This window comes from Carcharodon carcharias, chromosome 6 (assembly GCF_017639515.1).
Source record: "Carcharodon carcharias isolate sCarCar2 chromosome 6, sCarCar2.pri, whole genome shotgun sequence".
Lineage (NCBI taxonomy): Eukaryota > Metazoa > Chordata > Chondrichthyes > Lamniformes > Lamnidae > Carcharodon > Carcharodon carcharias.
In genome coordinates this window covers 5401681-5418120 of record NC_054472.1, presented here as the reverse complement: position 1 = coordinate 5418120, position 16440 = coordinate 5401681, and the positions used below count along the sequence as shown (strand labels likewise).

The following is a 16440-nucleotide window of genomic DNA, read 5'->3' as shown; positions in this document are numbered from 1 at the left end:
GTCTTCAGTACTATTGCGGGAGTATTGTCAGGGCCCATAGCCTTTGCGCTATCCAGTGCCTTCACCCTTATGTTCAAATCCCTCCATGGCTTCACCCCTCCTTATCACTGTAACCTCCCAAAACCCCCTGAGATCTCTGTGCTCTTCCAATTCTGGCTACTTGTGCATCCCTGATTTTCCACCATTCCTTCATTGCCAGTCGTGCCTTTAGCGACCTGGGCCCTGTGCTCTGGAATTCTCTCCCTAAACCCCCCCCCCTCTTTTTTTTCTCCCCCCAACTATCCTCTATAATTCTCTCCTCTTTTTAAAACCTACTTCTTTGACCAAGCTTTTGGTTCTGCATCATCTCTAGTGGTTCACTGACAATCCTGTTTGATAACACTCCTCCGAAGTACTTTGAGACACTTTACTACATTTAAAGGTGCTATATAAATGCAAGTTGTTGAGTTACCTCTTGTAGTTTTAATGCATAAATTGTAGTACCCAACTTCCTTTTTTTCCTCTGGTTTTAAATTGCCATGGTAGTAAAGATTCCAATCCTACCTTACGAGTGTGTTTAAAACGATGTAAAGGCGAGCTCACAACTCCTATACTGAATTAATCATTTTTGATTAGAAATGTGTATGAGATGACAGCTGGCTGCAGCTGCTTCCCATTCTGGTACCTGGTGAGACTTTTCCTTGATCTTCTGCAAGGAAGCATACAATATTGTGAAAACTCACACTGTTTCAGCAAGATTTACACGTTTGTATGAGCGTACTTTCTAATGAGTGCTTTTTCTTTTGCTTATTTTAATCTCCAGGATGTAAAATAGATAATTGTGATACATGTTTCAGCAAAGATTTTTGTACAAAGTGCAAAGCTGGCTTCTACTTACACAAAGGCCGATGTTTTGAAGAATGCCCCGAAGGGTTTGTACTATTGCAAGAGCACATGGAATGTGTGGGTAAGTGATTTCGTGTAACACCCTTACAGAGGGGGTGGTGTATGTTTCAAGCAGTCGGTTCTGTTAGAGATTTATTAATACCCCGTGTCCAGTTTAATAAATTGAATTGTATTTCCTTGAGATTTTTGGTGTGTGAGAGAGAGAATAAATGTTGGCTTCCCTAAATTAAAAAAAAGTTAGTATGCACATTGGCTGCAACAAACATGTGTTGTTGTGATTCAAGTTTTGTATGACAAATTAGTGCACAGAATTTGTAAGAAAAGGTTGCAACAGGCAGGATGCACATCTGTAACAAATCATTTCACCAATGCATTGAGCTGCTAAGGGGAACAGAAATATATAGTGCTTCATTTTGAAAGCCCCAATTGACCCCCAGCATCCACAATCTTTCGGGAAAGAATTCCAATTTTTTTTTTGTAAATGCTTCCTGATTTCACTCCTGAAACGCTGAGCTGAAATTATGCCCTCTTGTTTATTCCCCCATCAGCGGAAGCAACTTCTTATCTGCCCTAAGAACCCCTTAATGACTTTAGACACTTTGATTAGATTACCCCTCAATCTTCTAAACTTGATGGAATACCAGCCAAGTTTATGAAAACTCTCATCATTTAATCCTGGGCAGTGTTCTGGTGAATCTGCACTGCACCCTCTTCAAGACCAATATCATTCTTGCACAAAACCTGGATGCAGGACTCTCTGGGGTCTGACCAACACGCTCTACAACTGAAGCATCACTTTCTTAAATTCCATTAATGTAAGAAGAAGCTTGTAGTTGACTCTATGAGTGTGCTGCAGACATGTACCTTTCATATTATAAAGGGTCCCAGTGGAGCTTTCAGCTTTGAACATCAGAGGTGATCCTTGTGCATCAGTAAGAGATCTTGGAGAATGATTGCTTTGCTCCTGACCTGTCAAACATGCAGTGTAGACACTACTTATGTGTGTTCAGAGGGTTATTGATTAATGAGCTAAGCTGAATTGCTGTTCAACTGATATGTGTGCACAGTTGTTTTCTTTGACTGCATTCAAATCCTAATTACATCTGTTTGTGTTGTGTGTTCAGATGGGTGTGAGGTAGGACCATGGAGCAACTGGGGAACATGTATAAAGAACAACAAAACGTGTGGCTACAAATGGGGGCTTGAAACCAGGACACGACAAATTGTGAAAAAGCCAGCAAAGGACACGATACCCTGTCCAACTATTGCAGAATCCAGGAGATGTAAAATGGCAAAAAGGCACTGTCCAGGAGGTAAGATACTCTCCCTGAAAACCTAGGAAGTGCGAAATCTTCCATACATTGTGACCTCTGACAGTTTGGCGGTAATAATTATGAAGAGTTCTGAGCACCATGCAGCACCATCCATCTCCACTTAACATTCAATGACATCACCATCGCTGAATCCCCCACCATCAACATCCTGGGGCTTACCATTGACCAGAAACTGAGCTGGACTAGCCACATAAATACTGTGGCTACAACAGCAGGTCAGAGACTGGGAATTCTATGGAGAGTAATTTGCCTCCTGACTCCCCAAAGCCTGTCCACCATCTACAAGGCACAAGTCAGGAGTGTGATGGAATACTCCCCACTTGCCTGGATGAGTGCTGCTCCCACAACACTCAAGAAGCTCGGCACCATCCAGGACAAAGCAGCCCACTTGATTGGCACCACATCCACAAACATTCACTCCCTCCACCATTGACACACGGTGGTAGCAGTGTGTACCATCTACAAGATGTACTGCAGGAACTCACCAAGGCTCCTTAGGCAGCATCTTCCAAACCCATGATCTTTACCATCTAGAAGGACAAGGACAGCAGATCGATGAGAAAATCACCACCTGCAAGTTCCCCTCCAAGCCACACACCATCCTGACTTGGAAATATATCACCGTTCCTTCACTGTAGACTCAGATGTTTACAGCACAGAAGGAGATCATTCATCCCATCGTGTCCACACTGGTCAACAAAGATCTGACTACACTGATCCCATTTTCCAGCACTTGGCCCATAGCCCTGGAGTCTATGGCAACACAAGTGAATATCTAAATACTTCTTAAATGTTACGAGAGTTTCTGACTCAACCACCCTTTCAGGCAGTGAGCTCCAGACTCCCACCACCCTCTGGGTGAAAAAATTTCTCAACTCCCCTCTTAGCCTTCTACCTCTTACCTTAAATCTATGCCCCCTGATTATTGACCCCTCTAATAATGGAAAAACATACTTACCTAGCCACCTTATTAATGCTCCTCATAACCTTATCCACCTCTATCAGGTCCCCTCTCAACCTTCGCTGCTCCAAGGAAAACACCCCCAGCCAATTCCTCATAGCTCAGACCCTCCAGCCCAGCAACATCCTGGTAAATCTCCTCTGCACCCTCTCCAGTGCAATCACATCCTTCCTGTAATGTGGTGACCAGAACTGCACACAGTACTCCAGTTGTGGCCTAACCAGTGTTTCATACAGTTCCAGCATAACCTTCCTGCTCTTGTATTCTACACCTCAGCTAATAAAGGCCAATATCCCATATGCCTTCTTAACCACCTTCTCTACCTGCCCTGCTACCTTCAGGGGTCTGTAGATATGCACACCAAGGTCCCTCTGACCTTCAGTACTTTCCAGGGTCCTACCATTCATAGTATAATCCCTTGCTTTGTTAGCCCTCCCCAAGTGCATTACCTCACACTTGTCTGGGTTGAATTCCATTTGTCACTGCTCTGCCCATATGACCAGCCCATGATATTCTCCTGCAGTTTACAGCTATCCTCCTCACTATTTACCACCTGACCAATTTTTGTGTCATCCACGAATTTCTTGACCATACTCCCCACGTTTAAGTCCAAATCATTTATGTACACCACAAACAGCAAGGGTCCCAGCACCGAGCCCTGCAGAACCCCACTGGAAACAGACCTCCAGTCACAGAAACATCCCTCTACCATCACCCTCTGTTTCGTGCCTCTCAGTCAATTTTGGATCTAATGTCCCACTTTGCCTTGGATCCCATGGGCTGTTACTTTCTTGACCAGTCTGCCATGAGGGACCTTATCAAAAGCCTTGCTAAAGTCTATGCAGACCACATCAAATGCATTACCCTCATCAACACTCCTGGTTACCTCCTCAAAAAATTCAATCAAATTTGTCAAATACAACCTTCCCTTAACAAATCCATGCTGACTATCCCTGATCAATCCATGTCTCTCCAAGTGCAGAGATATCCTGTCCCTCAGAATTCTTTCTAGTAACTTCCCCACCACTGAGGTTAGACTGACTGGCCTGTAATTTCCTGGTCTATCCCTTCCTCACTTTTTTTCTTCCAGTCCTCTGGCATCTGACCTGTGGGCAGAGAGGGTTTGAAAATTACTGCCAGAGCCCTTATCTCTTCCCTTTCCTCCCTCAACAGCCTGGGATACATCTCATCTGGGCCTGCGGACTTATCTAAATCCACTAGTACCTCCTCTCTCTCTCTCTCTCTCTCTCCCTCTCTCTATGTTAATTTCCTCTAATATTTCACAGTCCTCCACCCTGATGTCCATACCTGCGTTGTCCTTTTCCATTGTGAAGACCGATGCAAAGTATTCATTGAGGACTGTACCCATGTCTTCTGGGTCCACACACAGATTACCTCTTTGATCCTTCCTTGGCCCTACTCTTTCTCCCGTTATTTTCTTGCTCTGTGTATATGTAAAAAAAAACTTTTAGGTTTTCTTTTATTCTACCCACCAATACTTTCTCATGTACTCTCTTAGCTTTCCTAATATCCTTTTTATATGCTTTTTATACTCCTCTAGGGACTCTGCCATCTCGAGCCCTTGGTATCTGCCATAAGCTTCTCTTTTTTCTTAATCCTAACCTTTATGTCCCTTGATATCCAGGGTTCCCCAGACTTGGTTCACCCGCAGCCCCTTTGTCTTTACGGGAAATATTCACCCTGTGCTCTCGCTATTTCCTCCTTGAATGCCTCCCACTGCTCTGACACAGTTTTAACTGCAGTTTTAGCTACTCCCAGTCCATTTAGGCCAAATTGTATCTCATCTTAGTAAAATTAACCTTTCCCCAGTTTAGAACTTTTATTCCCGGCCCAACCTTATCCTTTTCCATAACTATCCTAAATCTAACTGAGTTATGGTCGCTATCTCCACAATGCTCCCCCACTGATACGTCTTCTGCTTGCCCGGGCTCATGTCCGAATATTAGGGCAGAACTGTCCCCCTCCCTTGTTGGGTTTTCTACACACTGGCTAAAAATGTTCTCCTGGATGCAACGTAAGAATTTTGCTCCCTCCCTGCCTTGCACATACAAACTATCCCAGTTAATATTTGGGTAGTTAAAATCCCCCACTAATTATTGCCTTATTCTTTCGCTTCTCTGAAATTTGACTACATATTTGATCCTCTATCCCTCCCTGACTGGGGGCCTATAGTACACACCCAACAGCGTGTTTGCCCCTTTTGTGTTTTTTTACTTCTATCCATATGGCGTCATTTGATGATTCTTCCAAGTTATCATCCCTCCTCACTGCTATAATTGATTCCTTGATCAATATTGTGACCCCACCCCCCACTCCTCTTCTAACCCCCTCTCTATCTCACCTGAATACCCTATAACCAAGAATGTTGAGCTGCCAATCCTGCTCTTTTAGCCAAGTCTCGGTCATAGCTATGATATCATACTCCCACGTGCCTATCTGTGCCCTCAGCTCATCTGTCATATTTCTCAGGCTCTTTGCATTAAAATATATTCCATTTAGCCTTGCTAAACTCACTTCTTTCTTATCTAGTCTATGTTTCCTCTGCCTTCCAGACTTACTCACTAGTGTTTTAACTTCTAATTCCATCTCAGCGCCTCTCCCTCTGAACTAGTTTTCAGGATCCTATCCCTCTGCCAATTTAGTTTAAATCCACCCCAGCAGCGTTAGAAAACCTCCCCTTGAGGATGTTGGTCCTGTTCCTTTTCAGATGTAACCCGTCCAACTTGTACAGGTCCCACCAGCCCCCAGAAATGGTCCCAATACTCCAGGAATCTAAAGCCCTCCCTCCTGCACCATCTCTCCAGCCACACGTTCATCTGCTCTATCCTTCTGTTCCTATAATCACTACTACATGGCACTCAGAGTACTCTGGAGATTACTAGCTTTGAAGTCCTTTTCAATTTCCTACCTAACTCCCTGAAGTCTGCTTGCAGGAGCTCATTTCTCTTTCTTCCTATGTCATTGGTCTCAACCTGGACTGTTCACCCTCCCCCTTCAGAATGTCCTGCAGCTGTTCCATGACATCCTTGACCCTGGCATCTGGAAGGCAACATACCATCCTGGAGTCACGTCTACAGCCACAGAAGCGCCTGTATACTCCCCTCACTAATGAATACCCTACCACTATTGCCCTTCCACACTTCCTCACCCCCTCCCCTTCCTGAGCAGCTGGACCACCCACAATGCCATGGCCTTGGCTCTGAATGGCCACCACAGAGGAACTGTCACTCTCACTGTTTTCCAAGGCCGCAAAACGGTTTGTGAGCAAGATGCACTTGGGGGATTCCCTCACTACCTCTCAGGTCTCCTCCTTCTGTCTGGTGGTCACCCATTCGCTCTCTGCTTACACTTCCTTAAGCTGCGGGATGACCACGTCCTGAAACGTTCTATCCACAAGCCCCTCAGCCTCGTGAGTGCACCATGGTGCCCCCAGCTGCTGCTCAAGCTCCAGAACCCGGAGCTCAAGTTGCTGCAGTCAGAGGCACCTCCTGCACACACGGTCATCCAGAGCTCCAGGAGCATCTAGGATTTCCCACTTAGCGCAGGATGTGCAAATCATGGGACTGAGCTCCCCAGACATATCTTGCCTAAATAGAATATGCACCCTTGCTTTTAATTTACCCTTACTTCTACTTGAGTATGGACCATATGCTAGATCCTCCAGATAGATTAGATCCTCTAGGTGCTGCTGACTGCCTGTCCCAGGGTCCTCCTCTCGCACGCTCCTCTCTGGAACTCCCTCCCTAACAGCACCATGGATACAGCGATTCAAGAAGGCAGCTCACCACCACCTTCTCAAGGGCAATTAGGGATGGGCAATAAATGCTGATTTAGTCAGCAATGTCCACATCCCGTGATCAAATAAAAATAAAACAGAAAATTAAACTGTTGGTGCTGGTAATCTGAAACTAAAAGTAGAAAATGCTGGAAAAACTCAGCAGATCTGGCAGCATCTGCGGAGAGGGGAAACAGAGTTAACATCTGAAATCCGTTTGACTCTTCAAAGTTGAAGAGAGGTAGAAATGTGATGGATTTTATACTGTTTGAGAGGGGTGGAGCAGGTGGAGCAATATGGAAGGTCAGGGATAGGTGGGAGCAAAAGAGAGGTTGACAAAGATGTCATGGGCACAAGAGAAAGGGAGTGTTAATGGTAGTGTTAAAGACTAAGGAAGATGCTGATAGTGGTATAATGATAACGCAGCAATGTGTTAATAGCAGAATAAAGGGTCAGTGCTCTGTGAAAACGAAACATAGAAGCAAGTGACTGGTGGTCCTGTGGAGGGAGGGGGGTTGGGAAAAAAATTAAAAAGATCAAAATGGAGGAGAATGTTCATGATCTGAAGTTGTTGAATTCAATATTCAGTCCGGAAGGCTGTAAAGAGCCTATTCGGAAGATGAGGTGCTGTTCCTCCAGTTTGCGTTGAGCTTCACTGGAACAATGCAGCAGGCCAAGGACAGACATGTGGGCATGAGAGCAGGGTGGAGTGTTAAAATGGCAAGTGAGAGGGAGGTCTGGGTCATGCTTGAGGACCTGTTTTTTTTAAAAAAAATCTGCAGTCGTTCAAAATGGTGACTTTCCACCACCACCTCGAGAGCATTTAGGGATGGGCAATAAATCATGGCTTTATCAGCAACATTTATCCTGTGAATGAATTAATAAAAGTAATCACCTTTTTATGTATCTATCCCACAATTTTGTGGAGGCTATGCAGATTAACAACGTTGCACCATTTCATTACATCATCTCCATTTTTTTTGTTCTTTTTCCCTTGATGTGTATTGTCCTTGTAGATCTCGGATATGGTGGTTGGGAGTTGGGGTGAAGTGTTTGGTTGGTTAGTGAGAATCGTTAGTTACTTCAACGCTGGGCCACCTTCAGTTGGATTCTGTGTTGATTTTTGTCCTGGCTCCAAATTGACCAGGTATTGTTCAATGTGGTGTTGAGTTGATGGGAACCTTAGCTGGCTGGAGTAATGTGAAACTCCTGAACCTCATTCTTGCCTGGGCAGACGTGTTGAGGAAAGCAGTTGACCAATAAGACATGAAATGCGTTGATCCCTTGGCATTCAGAAGTGCTGTTCTCTGCTGTCACCTGTTGACTCCCGAGAAAGAGAGAGGGCTCCCAACCAGCATGTGAATCCCCCAAATGTGCAGAATTAAATAGTAGCTCACACGTGCACTGTGATGGCCTGAAGCTCAATTTAATGTTGACTTGCAGGGGTTTCATAGAGGTTTCTGGATGTCGGATTATTTGCACAGACCTAGCGAGTAGGTGGCGAACAATATGGGATAGAAAATGATTTATGGGCTGGACATGCTTGTTGAAGTGGTGCATAAATTACATCAGGGTAAACGTGCTGAAGGTTGCTGTTGCTTCTTACTCCCAGTTTGACAAACAGATTTCACAAAGCAAAGAAAGAAAAGACTTTCGTTTCTGTAGCGCCTTTCATAATGATAGGACGAAGCATTTCACAGCCAATGAAGGTAGTTTTGAATTGTAGACACTGTTGTAATGTAGGAAACAATACAGCCAATTTGTGTACAGAAAGATCCCGCAAGCAGCAACGTGATCGTTCCCAGATAATCTGTTTTTACTGATGTTGGTTGGGGGATAAATATTGATCAGGACATTGAGGATAACTTTCCTGCTCTTCTTGAAATAGTGATTTGAGATCTTTCACATTCACCTGAGGGGGCAGATGGAACCTTGCTTTCTGATCAAACATTAAACCATCTTCGGCACTTTTCCTAGGCTTTAAAAATGCAAGTTCTTGCTACTCATACTTTCCCCTTTAATTGTACTTCTGTTGTAGAATTGGAGGTACTTTGAGTTCATTCTTGTTCCTACCCACTTTTCAAACTGATATTTTTTTCTTACCTTGAGGCTTAAAGCAACCTCCTGGCTGGTTCTGCATTTGCAGGAACACTGAGCAAGAGATAATGTTCCTGATTTTTTTTTAAAAATCCCAGACATTTAACAAAAACCTGTGCCATCAAGGTACATTTCAAGACCACCCCTGTCCAGCAAACTCTTTCATTCTCCCATTCTGCTGCTGATGTCTCTGTGTCCACACACATGTATCATTCTTTTCTCTCTCTCTCTCTCTCTCTCTCTGCCTCTATCCTTTTCCGTTCTTTCCCTTCCTCTAACATGTCCAGTGGGGAATATATGGCACCTTTCCTGCAGATCACATCATGCATTACACCATTTGGAAATAATTTGAAATCATTTGTCATCATCTTGATGTGTAGTCAAAACAAGTGCCTGCTGTGTAGACCATTGGTGCTGGGGGTTTTAATATAAAAAAAGCTGTTGGGAGGTATTGTAAGCAGTGCATAGATTTAATGGATTCAGTGAGTGGACAAACTGGTAAGTGATTTCAACATAGGCAAACGTGAAGTCATCCACTTTTGAACCTAAGAACGGTAGAACAGGCGACTTCCAAAATGGTGAAAAGCTAGAAACAGTAGAGAGCCAAAGAATCTTGGAGGTCCAGGTGTACACAGGTACAGAAAGAATTCAAAAAGGCTAATGGAATATTGGTTTTTATATCTAGAGGGCTGGAATACAAGGGGAAAGCAGTTAGACTAGAGCTGTACAATGCCCTGGTTAGAATACACCTGGAGTTACTGTGAGCAGTTCTGGACATCACACCTTGGGGAGGATATATTGAATGGGAGCCGTGTGGATTTTACCAGAATGATAGCTGGACTCCAAGGGTTAAATGATGAGGAGAGATTAAACAAATTAGGATTGTACTGAAATTTAGAAGGTTAACGGGTGATTTGATCGAAGCTTTCAAAATATTAGGGGGAACCGAGAGGGTTGATAGAGAGAAACTACTTCTGCTGGTTAGGTGGGTCTAGGACTAGGGGGTCAGGGTCTAAAAATGAGAGCCAGACCTTTCAGGAGCGAGATTTGGAAACCCATCTACACACAAAGGGTGGTAGAATTTAGAATTCTCTTCAGCAGATTGCCATTGATGCTAGATCAGTTGTTTTTAAACCTGGGATTAATGGATTTTTGTTAGCCAGTGGTGTTATGGGATATGGGGCAAATGTGGGTGTATGGAGTTTAGATCAGCCATGATCTCACTGAATTGCAGAACAGGCTTTAGGGGCTGAATGGCTTCCCCCTGTTCCTATTTGTAAGCTTGGAACAAAAGCAGTGCAATAAAATATTGATCTAAATATTATCCCCTGTGTCTGAGTTGTGAGAAGCATCATTTCTATGGCTGGGGGTGTGATCCCAGGGCAAGGTGCTGTGGGCTCTGTTTGATCTTCACAATTTTTGTTCATTAACATTTGAGTAGCATTTCTGGTGCCCAAAATGCACCCAAATGAATCTGGTCAGTTTTGTCTTGTAGCTTATTCCAACACGCAATTAAATTTTAGAGGAATTAAATTCTAATAATTCAAAATACACAATTAATATTATAGCTTGATTGAATGAACAAGTTAAAAAGACCCATCGGTATAACACAATCTTTCTGAAACCTGTTCATTTGCAATTTGTACGAACTTGTAACTTTCCTAATCTGACACATGATCAGGGTGTTACTGCACTATACCTGCCAAAGCATTGTCTGATATTTTACTAGAAGCCTTTTGGAAAGTAATGAGTGGAAAGTTTGGATTGCTCATTGTGTTATCTTGAACTTGGTTGGATTACTCATTCCCTTGATATCTGGGTTATATAAAAATTGAACTTGGCTCCAGTAATGATACTGGGTGTTCAGCAGCCATCTACCCGTACAGTCCAGAATTGTTTGAAATTTTCTGGTCAGGCCATTGGACTGTGGCTGTTTTCCCAAGGGAGACCTCCTCAAACTACCCGTAAGAATGTAATCTGGCTCCCTTAAAGAGACATAGTTAAAAAGTAAACAGTGTGACTTCCCAAACTCTTGCTTTGCCCTGGGTGCTGTATGAGTTCCCCAGCTAGTGTCTTCCAAGAAGAAAAGGAGGAAGAAGACATTGCATTGATGCAGAATGTTACACTCCCTCAGGATATCCCAAGGTGTTCTACAGCCTATGACATTCTTTCTGAAGTGTAGTCACTGTTGTATCATGGGAAACGTGGCAGTCAATTTTGGCATAGCAAGATCCCATAAACAACACTGATAATAACAGAACATTTTGTTTTTTGTCATTTTGGTTAAGCAATAGCTATTGGCCAGAACAATGGTGATAACTCCCCTACTCTTCTTTGAAATAGCGTCATGGAATCTTTTACATCCATCTGAGAGGGCAGACAGGGCCTGGGAGGGCAGACAGGGCCTGGGTTTTAACATCTGCTGGGAAAGCCATATCTTTACGAATTGGATTTTCTTTTAAAATTTGGAAGGGCATTGCATTATTTGGACCTGGAGTTTTTTATATATAAAGTTCACTTTGGAACCGTCAACAAGCAGGCCTTTTCCAAGAAATCACCTGACCAGCATGGTACTTGAGTGAAGGGGTGGGGGTGCGTGGGGATAAGCTGTGTGCTTGTTTGCGTTGCAATTATTTTAACTGATGGAAAAATAAACTCGTTTCAAGCCGAAAAGCTAGTCAGTTGCTGGAAATCACATGACAAGGATGAGCTTTAAGTTTTGGACTTGTGTTTTTGAGTTCAGTTGGGACTGAACTGAGAAAGTAAAAGCTGCACAGCTCGTTGCCTTGCCTTGCCTTTCCTTGTCTCAAAAATAGTTGGCAGGATCCAGTAAGAATCCTCAGCTCAGTGGAACTTGTCTGTTTGTTTTGCAAACCTGAGAGGCTGAGACAAGGGATTGACCCAGCTATATTTTTCGCCGTACCAACGCTCCATTAGTGAGAACCTCCAGATACCTACCTGGACCAGCAGCTCATCTTCACACGAGGGAGCTCCAGATCAACAGCGTCCGGACCCTGTGAACTTTACCCTTTATTTTAGAACGCCTGTCCTCCAAAGCCCATCTCTGCAGAGGGACCCTATCTGTCAGTCGTTTGTGTTTGTTTGTGTGTGTGTGTGTGTGTGTGTGTGTTTGTTGGGGTACTTTTTAAAAGGATAGATAGTTTATACTTCCAGAGTACAATTGTGTGTTAACCAGTTCTTGCAGCTTGTTTTTTTTTAAGTTTCATTTTACAATAAATCAATCATTGAGTTTATTGAAAGAAGCCTGGTTAAAGACTTTTATTCTGGGTCCAACAGGAATGAAAGTAAATAATTGGCCATTTTGGTGAGTGAATTAAACTTTTAAATTAATGGTGTGACCTGTGGAGTAGTGGGGCTAGATAAACTGTGCACTCCTGCTATCCCAGCCGTACCAGATTTCATTTGAAAGATGCTGCCTTTAACAGCACAGCACTCCCTCGGTACTGCACAGGGAATGTCAGACTGGATTCATTGCTCAAGTCTCTGGATTAGGCTTTGAACCCACAGCTGTCTGACTCTGGGGTAAGGATCTGCTGCCCATTAAACTCATGAAGTGGGCAGGTAGGAGGCAGATGAAGTTCAGTGTGGAGAAGTGTGAGGTGATGCATTTTGGTAGGAAGAACATGGAGAGACAATATAAAGTAAGGTACACAATTAAGGGGGTGCAGGAGCAGAGGGACCTGGGTGTATATGTGCATAGATCATTGAAGGTGGCAGGACATGTAGATAGAGCTGTTACTAAAGTATACAGTATCCTGGGCTTTATTAATAGGGGCATAGAGTACAAGAGCAGGAAGATTATGCTGAGCTTGTATACGATACTAGTTAGACCTCAGCTGGAGTATTGTGTACTGTTCTGGGTGCCACACAAAGGAAGGATCTGAATGCATTGGAGAAAGCGCTGTAAAAGGTTTACAAAAATGGTTCCAGGGATGAGAAACTTCAGTTATGAGGATAGATTGGAGAGGTTGGGACTGTTCTGCTTGGAGAGGAGAAGGCTAAGAGGAACTTTGATAGAGGTGTTCAAAATCATGAGGGGCTGCACAGAGTGGATAGGGGAGAAACTGTTCTAGCTCGTAAAAGGATCGAGAATGTGAGGGCACAGATTTAGTGCTTTTCAAAAGAAGCAAATGTGAGGTGAGAAACAAACTTTTCACACGAGAGGTTCGGGTCTGGAAGGCACTGCCTCAAAGTGTGATGGAGCCAGGTTCAATCGAGGCATTCAAGAGGGCATTAGATGATCATTTGAATAGAAATGATGTGCAAGGGTATGAGAAAAGGCAGAACAATAACACCAAGTCATACTGCTCATTCAGAGAGCAGGTGCAGACACAATGAGCTGAATGGCTGCCTCCTGTGCCCTAACATTCGGTGATTTCGGTAGACCACCAGCTGACACCAATAGATTAGAATTGGAAGGGTTGCTGCTATAGGTGAACGTGCTGTGAAGGAGACTTGTGTGGAGGGAGGGGGGAGTGACCATGTGTATGAGATGAAAGCCAACTTCACAATTTGAAAGAGGCACAACCGGTCAATACCAGTCAGAGTTTGGACTTCTCTACTGTCTGGCATGCTCCTTGACTTACTCTTTAGTTCAAATGTTATTTCCTATGTGAATGCTGTAGCCATCACCCTTTAACACACTTGATGTGTGATATTTAAAACCCCTCGATCCAAGAGTAACAAACTTTTCTTAAACTTGCGGTAATAGTTGTGTGCAGAAAGCTCCTTTCTGACTGTCTCGTTGCATTATTGTGAAAGGATCACCTTCTTAAAGCCAAGAAACAAGTAGGAAGTGGTCACCTGCCCTTTAATTCCTCTTTTGTTGGCCTTTTGGAGAAAAAAACTGAGCAATGAAACCAGAATTACCTGGAAAAACTCAGCAGGTCTGGCAGCATCGGCGGAGAAGAAAAGATTTGACGTTTCGAGTCCTCATGACCCTTCGACAGAACTTGAGTTCGCGTCCAAGAAAGAGTTGAAATATAAGCTGGTTTAAGGTGTGTGGGTGGGGGTGGAGAGAGAGATAGAGAAGTGGAGGGGGTTGGTGTGGTTGTAGTTTGTCCCTACAACCACACCAACCCCCTCCACTTCTCTCTCTCTCTCTCTCTCTCTCTGCCCCTCCCCCCCCAACACACACCTTAAACCAGCTTATATTTCAACTCTTTCTTGGACTCGAACTCAAGTTCTGTCGAAGGGTCATGAGGACTCGAAACGTCAACTCTTCTTCTCCGCCGATGCTGCCAGACCTGCTGAGTTTTTCCAGGTAATTCTGTTTTTGTTTTGGATTTCCAGCATCCGCAGTTTTTTTGTTTTTATTTTTGTTTTTATCTATGAGCAATGAAACCAGCTGATTAAACGAATAGCTTTACAAAATGACAACAAAATCTTCTGCATGCTTTTCCACTCTCCCTGATTTTTCTCTCTCTCTCTCTCTCTCTCTTCCCCCTTCCATACGCAGCTTCTAAAATCATCAACAATTAATTGCATTTATATGGCACCTTTTTATCCCAGGGCCCCTTACAGCAGCGTTATCGGACAAAATTTGATATTAGGGCAAAAGCTTGGCGAAAGAAATAGGTTTTAAGGAATGTTCTGAAAGGAGGGATGGGGAGGTTCTGGGGATGAGAGGAGTTCAGAGATTTGTGCTTTGGGAGCTGAAGGCAGGGCCACCAATCGTGGAGTGATTCAAATCGGGGATGTTCAAGAGGGCAGAATTGGAGGAGCAAGGGTTGTGGGGCTGGAGGAGATTACAGAGGGAGGGATGAGATCATGGAGGGATTTGATTACAAGGATGAGAGTTTATAAAAACTCAAAGTATAAAGTTATCACCTGAAACTGGTGGTTTAACTAAAACAACTAGGTAGAATTTGGAGACTTTCACAAATCAAAGCTAATTTAATGGGAATATTGTTAAAGACCGATGTCGCAAAATCCTCTCCGGTACCATCTCTCCACAAATACAGGACAAATAATAAGACCTGTATTTTAAATTGGAAATTGTATCAAAATGCTAACATTTGTCACATGCAGTATCTATGTAATAGCGCAAGTATTAGGTTAACATATCAGTGTATATGTTTTGAATTAGATGACTCACTGACCCCTTGGAGGTGTGCTGTATGTGGAAAGGAAACTTTCTGATTTCTGATGTTTAACGAAGGATGGAGAATTTACTACTTCGGTTTTGAAAAAGTTTGAGCAGCCAAAGTTTCATTGCCATGCCTTCAGCTTTTCTCCTGTGTTTATTAGCTATGTGTGTGTGTCCAGGGGTGGGTGGGGAGCATCGAAAACCTGTCAGCAGACAAGTTTTTGTTTTTGATTTATTTTCTCTCTAAAGATCCCTATCTAATCAAGGACATTGCAGAAATGAGGTTGGAATGCTCCGCAAGCAATCGTGCTGCAGTACTCCTGTAATCTGATGATTTAACTTTATTTGATAATTCTGCCTATGGAATGATAAAATGTGGGCCTAGACAATGCCACGATGTAATTGGGCTGAGCCGCATTGAATTAAGAGTGCCGTTAGTTTGATGTAATGGTTTTCGTAACCATGTTGTAACCAAAAACTTAGCCAGCTGTGTATTCTGGTCATCATGCCAGGAGCATTTATCAAACTATTTTTACAACTATTTTGTGCAGTGTTTGAGAATAACTGTTGGACTAAACTTGGGTTATAGACGGACATGTCAAAATGCAGTAGCTGTGGGCTGAGTTTATGAATGTTATGTATTGTAGGGTTCAGTCTGGCCCCAAAACCAGCAGTGAACCTGTACCAGCCTTCACCCTTTCCTTAGAAACAACGTTTCTGATGCCTATAAATAGGGGATTATCTGTGGAGAAATTTAATTCCCCCTGTATGCTAATTTAAAATTTAAACACCTGTACATATCAAAAATTCTAGCTCAATTCAATCATAAACGGATGTTACAGAAACACCAGGAACTTGATATTGAAGAAGTGTCTGAGATATCTTCCAGCTGTGCCTCAGTTGAGGCAACACTCTCACCTCTGGGTCAGAAAGTTGAGTTTCAAGGCCCCCTTCCTAGATTTAATAAAATATTGTTGCCATTGCAGTGCAAGAAGTGAGGGAGAGCCCTCTTTCGAAGGGAATGTCAGAACTGTACCCCCCCCCGCCCCCCCCACCTCAAGTGGATGTAAAAGAACTCAGGGCACTTTTGAACAGAAATTCAAACAAGTATCCTGAGCAATATTTATCCCTCGGACAACACCTGTAACAGGTTATCTAGTCATTATTATATTGCAGTTATGTGTGTAAATTGACTGCTGCATATTGTATATTACAACAGGGGAGTATGCTTCAGAAGTATTGGTTGGCTGTAAAACAT

General features: G+C 43.3%; 1 protein-coding gene across 1 annotated transcript in view; it reads left to right on the top strand.

Moving 5' to 3' along the window:
- Positions 1 to 16440, top strand: part of rspo2 (R-spondin 2) — a 348828-nt gene that overhangs the window by 295832 nt on the left and 36556 nt on the right. The window contains exons 3-4 of the mRNA XM_041190157.1: positions 803 to 946; positions 2010 to 2198. Coding sequence (XP_041046091.1) covers positions 803 to 946; positions 2010 to 2198 — 333 coding nt within the window. The remainder of the gene's footprint in view (positions 1 to 802; positions 947 to 2009; positions 2199 to 16440) is intronic.